The sequence below is a fragment of the Varroa destructor genome, unplaced genomic scaffold, assembly GCF_002443255.2.
Source record: "Varroa destructor unplaced genomic scaffold, Vdes_3.0 BEIS01000002.1, whole genome shotgun sequence".
Classification (NCBI taxonomy): Eukaryota; Metazoa; Arthropoda; class Arachnida; order Mesostigmata; family Varroidae; genus Varroa; species Varroa destructor.
In genome coordinates this window covers 13,245,428-13,252,160 of record NW_019211455.1, presented here as the reverse complement: position 1 = coordinate 13,252,160, position 6,733 = coordinate 13,245,428, and the positions used below count along the sequence as shown (strand labels likewise).

Genomic DNA, 6,733 nt, shown 5'->3' with positions numbered 1-6,733 from the left:
TATACATTTAGAAGGCTGAAATAATCGTACAAGCCTATGGGTATTGAGCGATATCAATGGTGACGAATTCTGTGTTTGTCGTTTAGTACCATTAATACGTTTCATCATTGACGAATCAAACGGGGACATTTTGTTGAAGACCCTGAGTGACCAGTCCGTTTATGTATATTGGCTTTTCATTGTTTTCAAGTGAAAGATACGTGTCAGTTGGCGACGATGTCTCCTAGTACATCTGCATTACCGCGACAGAATCATTTACCACCTACTATCGCTCAAGGGGCATCGTCGGCTTCTATCTGTGGTGTAAATACCATGGCAAACTCTTAGGGCGAAAGTCGTCCACCGCCGATTCAAATGGGAGAGTGGCAGCTTGTACGACCATTCCACCAAGGCGGTGCCCACACAGCGCCACATCCCTCCGCTTCCAAAATGTTCCGTCTGATATAAAAGCGTCCGTACAGTAGAAAAATCTATAGCGGACTAATTGAGTCTTAGCCATACTCAAAGAAAATCATGTTCTACAAGCTGGTAAGTGCTTGATGAATCTACAGTGTATTTTTCTCGAGTCCGATAATGTGCAGCGTGTGTGCAAGTACCAGCGGTACAACTCGACATTTACATTATGCGTATATTTCTATCGTGTTTATTCAATAGCGTCGTAACCATTGATTCTAGTGAATTAGATATGATTGACACACATTTAAAGTCGATCCGTAGTACCAACGCTATGAAAAATGGTATATTCATTCACGGAACGAACAATATTGTTCTATGCAAGCTCTTTTTCCCTCCAGCAACAGTTTTACATTTAAAAGCCATTGCATCAGACACTTTTCAACTTCCGTCAATGCCACCCATAGGAGAGGCGTACCATGCAAAAGTTAGCTTGCCAAAGCTTTGCACTGATAGCTTGGATCTTTCTCAAATTAAAAAAAAAGCTCTAAACAGAGCAAATATATTTCCGAGTTTATATACTGAAATATTTTGACGGTGGGGTCCTAGGCTGAGCTACAAATATATTCATACCGCTAGTATGTATATCATAGATTACACAAAACATTGTTAATACTCGCTTGATATTTAAAAAATGCGGTTAAAAGATAGGTTCTTAGTGGGTGTGTGTATGTGTATGTTGATTTTCAGTTTATTCTCTTCTCCTTTTTGGCTTTTGCCTTCGGAGGGGTCCTCAAGGACGTCACTGGCGGAACTTTTGACCTTACCACCGGCCAATATTCGTCTGCGATTACGGGTCGCGTCTATAACTCTGCCCCAGTCGTTGCGGCCGCTCCTCTGGCTTATACCGCTCCCTATGGAGCCTACGGTTATGGCTACGGATATGCTGTTCCCTACTCCTATGGAGGATATTATTACTAAGCGACTGACTGGGAGTTCCGTGCGTGATTGTAATGTAATAAAGCACAACAGCAAGTGAAATTGGTACCACCGTATTGGTTCTGCGTTCAGCGAGAGCACTTGCACCGCGTCCTATCACTTAGGGAGAAGGCTGAGAAGTAATGGTCTCAAGAAAAGTTAGCTGTTAAAATTTTAATATCATACCTTGATTTATGCTCGGAGTTTTTTTCTCTGGTTAATTTCCAAAGCTAGAAGTTGCGGAACCATTTAATTACGTGCAGGGGGTTTTGTGCGTGCAAAGGCTACTCTGAAGCGAGCTCAACTACGTACACTTCTTCATTAATGCCCAATAATATGCACAATTATATCGACTACCCAGAAAATGTCAGGTTATATTATCCAGACGTATCTGATTTAGCACTAAAACTGAGTTAAAGAAAATTATATTTTTTACAAGCGGCCTTTTAGGGCAGGACTCAAAACGACGCAACGAAGATAAATATCTTTCCTATATTTTCTTATATATATAGGTGTCAGTCTTGTTGGGCAGCCTAAACTGGTTCGAGGATTTGGCTCATCCCTGTGCCCCTTTTCCATATAGTACTCAATATAGATCCTTGTACTGATTAAGCATCGCATCAAAGTACACTCTAACCCCTTACTGCGAAGCACAAAATTACATAGTAAAGGTCGAATTTTTGTGTTACATCATTTGATGTATCATACTTAATAAAGAAACCTGCTCCTCACCTGTTTACTAGTCTTTCACTTCTCGTCTATTGCGCTATATTCCAATAATCCATTAATAGAAATGCCTATTTATGTCCGACATATGCTATCGGCAGGTAGCTGGACAATGGCATAGTATCTTCCAGCTTTCCGGTTCTGCTTTCGATAATGGAAACTTACTTATGCTTCTTTTAGTACATCGATAGGGGATCTGCTTTGCAAACGTTCTTTTGTCTATGGCAGGCTATGGGGTTTTGGCAGGGGGCAAAAAAGAGGAGGTTGAGTTTACTTCGTTCTAAATCCGATGCTACAGCTACTATTGACGTCGCTGCTCTCGGTGTTGCCGCCCCTGTAGCTGCCCCTTTCATAGGAAAACTGTGAATAAAATTGGAAGGACGAAATTAAAATGATATAGGCCGGATGAAATCATTAACGCGATAACAATTCATGCAGATAGCTTCTCCTCTAAATCTAAAAATTCTTCGTTAGGTAGAAGCAGTTGTTGACGGTATCGTGTGATAGATTGCTTCATGCCGACCTTTTCCGGGCTTCGGAATAAGCGCCGCGTCTCGTCGGAGGGACGCTGCCGCACCCATTGAGGATGTCGACGTATTTAAAATTTCTACGTGTGAACGTGTATTGCACATGGAAAAATAAACACGAACGATATCTATATTTTTTTCGCGCAGCTAACGGTTCAACTCTTACCATACGACTTGCTCTACAGACGAATTTGAATAAATTAGTTCTTTTTGCCTTTTCCTCTAGTCGTCATTTACTAGATGATGCTAGTATCTGATTAAGGTTGACCATACAGCAATGATGCTCTAGGGGCATATTTCTAAAGGCTGACATCCGATTCGAAGAGAGCCGGTCAAGGCACCTGCCACAATGAGGGAACGCTGAAAATATGATCGACCCTTGGCGTGTAGGCCGCCAACGAGCGTCCCCAGAAGTATCAAAGTACATGTCTCGCTATTTGGTCGCAGGTACGCGGCAACAGGCCATATTCTGGGGTAACACAAGACCATGACATCACGGTCCACATAACGCGGGATGGAAGTCTAGCTTTACCATTATAAAATACTAAGACTTCACTATTGGTGGTCTGACTATATTGCAGTAATCCATTGAGCTGGCTACCTCGCTACCATTTTAATTACAAAACCATTGCTATTCGTTTGTCCAAATTATCGCTGAGATCATTTTGGGTCAGTTGAGACTGGGTTAAAATACTGCTGGCCAGTTGTGTAATTGATCTATGCGTTTTCCATTCTTGTAATCGTCATTCCATGCCGATAAAGCGTTGGCAGATATTGTTCTTAAAAGCGTGTCACGTCATAAAGAACAAAAACGAACCTATACGACGTGCGTAAGAGTGCTTAAATGGCACACGGCCATTTACGGAGAAGGAGCTTTATAAGCCGTTTAAGGTTGACAGGGTTTAATAAAAAATCAAAAGCATTTTGTATCTGATCACTTCCGCTGTGGAATCAGTAATAAACATGTGCCATTCTTTATGCGGCTACCAAATGGTGACAGTTCTTTAAAATGCGTTAGGTTTGAAATGCGTGAGGATTTCAGCAAACTAGTCAGATAAACTTAGGGTTCATAGGCACCCGTTTTGGCATATACAGTTATTTCAGCATTAAGCTAAGTGCCTATTAGTTCTTAATTACAGTGGCCATAATCTGTTATTTTCTGTTATTCTCTGCCGATAATATATGCTCGATGTGTTTCACACATCAGGTATAGCTCTTTTCCAACCGTAGCGATTCATCGGGCACGATTAGTGCTCAAATCCAAATCAAAATGAGCTCTTTACACCTGTTTGTAGCGTGATAAAGCTGTTATGAATTTTATCTATGAACAGCCTGTGCCAAGTTCCCGCAGTTTTATGACACGGAAAAAGTATAAGTCGACCCGCCATAGAGATGAGGCAAAGTACTTCAAATGCTTTTCATCGGACGTTCATGAATGCCATTTCGCCGTTAGACATGACCGGAACGCAAACACTTCAAAAACTAACAAGGACACCAGTACTGAGCAAGGCGTGTGTTTGCTAAAGGGATATCGTACTTCAGACGATCAAAAATATCAGTCAAACTTTTATTAAAAACACGCTTCTGCTTATTAGATTATTGTTTGCTATAGTTTCGAAAGAGCACCAATACTGCTTCGTTGTAAAAAAAAAAAACACCGTTGTTCATCTTGATTCAAGGCAAAGTAAACGTATGCTCTCTCTAGAATGGAAGCGTTTTATGCATAACTTGGATGGATGACCCAAACGTCCGGCAGGGTGTTATCTCTCTAAATTGACACTTAACTTTCTGTTAAACTGTAATCTACATTGGAATATCTTTGTTTTAATATTTATTTTTAATACAACCAAATAATTTATTGCAACTTCGTTGTTGTTTGAGTAGACATGGCCGAAATACCTTGTCATTGGTTAACAGCAGCTGTCAGTGCATCTTGGTCTATCTGGGATCTTCTACCCACTAAAAGCGTTATAACCATCGAAAATGAGCTACTGCCTTGAAAGTTCAGTTACTTCTGTAAGAGGTTGATACTTTCTGCACAGCTCAGACTTGCGCCCTGCAGGTACGATTGCGCACTGCCGAAAGCAGTCGGAACATCAGCCACCATCTCAACAACTACTGCGGCTGCCGCTGACTGGCGGAAGGTTCGCCAAAGCCAGGTTCTTGATATATTTAGGGATAAACGTAGCCTCAGATGGGTCCGCTCTCCGGAATAGCGGCAGCAGCGGTAGCAACCAATCTCTAAAAGAGGAGTCGTGGGGAAAGGGGAGGTGTTCGGCCAATCTCGACAGGGCCGCGTTGACCGGCAGGCATCGCTAGGAGCGACAGCTTCGTCCACATCATAAAAAGGAAGTTGGAGCCGAAAAGGATGAGGCTTATCGCCAGCAGGGTTGCTGCTAGGGCTGCTACCGATCGTGAGCTAGAAACAGAAGCGAAACAGGAAAATGATAAAGAGAGAGAAAATGCGAAGGAATAAGAAAGAAGATAAGGTATAAACGGAGAACAGAGAATAAAGGTCCGATAGAATTGGCATTTGATTCAATCGCCTGCTCTTGTCGGCTGAAACGGAGCCCCCGATCGGCTCTTGAACACCCCGAAAGACCTTACTCAGTCTTCGTGGTACGATCCCTCGTTCGTGAACGACGACAGAGCCTCCTTTCGGCCCTCTCCTTTTGAAGTCAGACGAAACACTAGATAGGTGCAGCACGCCGAATGCTTTTTCGTTGTCGCTGCCGTTTTCGTCCATTCGCGCGAACTCAGATACAACTACGTGACCCGCTAACTCCAAACAGCTTCCCCTGCGACGCGTCGGCGCTTGGCGTCCACACACTGGTACCTTCTGAATATTCCCTGAACTTACCCCACCGCTACGTCCACGCGAAACCCCCACACGGGTACATCCGCGGCCGGCTCCTACTGCCACGAAGTCACAAGGGGAGAACTTGGCAAAATCCAGACAGTAGCGGCCTATCATCGGGTAGCTTATGGTTTCCAGGGGTGGGCAAAGTGTAAAGAAGCCGAAAACAGAGAAGAAGGAACAGCTAGGCAGGCCAAGCCGACCACGAATTATACTTTTGAAATAAGAGAAGTCGTTTCGTTGTGATGCTCAGAGTCACATAGTTTGCGTTACCCTTCAAACTGTCATCGTTTTGTCACCGACGTTGCCAAGTGAGTTTCGGACTTTCACCGAAGCATTCAGTTACTACCAGTGCGGCGAATACCGTTACTTTCGTACTACTTCCGTCAGCGTCAAGGCGTTGTGCCCAGGAGCAGAAACGAAATCGCTACAATTTGAACGCTACACGCCCCCCGTGTGCAGTGCGTGACGTGCATTGGCGACCGGCTCTTTTAATTCTTCTTCTTTTAGATTTCTGTTAATAGTAGAAGTAAGCTGACAGGACTGTCCCCACTAATGCTGGCTTGGAAGATTCAATTCATCAACAGCGGTGTGAATTACGGCCTATCTTCACGGAATGGGTGTACATCATAGACTTCTAGACATAGCAGTAAAATTTCATTTTGTATTGCCATAAACAGCCAGTAACGTAAATCGACACGTGCGAATACAAATTATCTACTAAGCGCTAAGCGACCAAAGTATGTGCATTGCTGATTTTCTACCAGATGATTATTGCTTCATATTTCAAAACGACGGTACAGATAGCAAGTGACGATTCGGTAGAAACTAACAAGATTTTGTTATATAGAAGATATATGCCTTTGCTCGGTTAGTGCTCATTCGCTTAATGTCCTCGAGACCATTGGGGCAGGCGGTACAGAACGTTATCGGACATAAACGAGCATATAGTTTTAGGTCACTAATAGGCTACAGACTCATAGGCTACAGAATAAATGTTATAACCAAGCATATATTTTGAAAGATCATTATTAATTCTCATTCTACCACCCAAGGACTTGGCGGTGGTCATTGCAGTGTATTCCAGCATGTAGCTGACGAAAATCATGATAAATCAATCACCGGTCGAGTAGCGATCCACCGACGTCATACGAGAGTCGCCGGCCATTTTTCTTTTAGGAGATAATGCGCACTAGTCGTAATAGCAACTCGTGAATTATTTTCGTTGATACCTGCGTCTAAATAGCTTCAG

General features: G+C 43.0%; 1 protein-coding gene across 1 annotated transcript; it reads left to right on the top strand.

Annotated features, from left to right (window-relative positions):
- The first annotated feature begins 373 nt into the window (after positions 1-373).
- Positions 374-2,102, top strand: LOC147757398 (uncharacterized). The gene is made up of 2 exons (XM_086980640.1): positions 374-528; positions 1,144-2,102. The coding sequence occupies exons 1-2, from the start codon at positions 514-516 to the stop codon at positions 1,372-1,374; spliced, it is 246 nt and encodes an 81-aa protein (XP_086836766.1). The 5' UTR covers positions 374-513; the 3' UTR covers positions 1,375-2,102.
- The last annotated feature ends 4,631 nt before the right edge of the window (positions 2,103-6,733 follow it).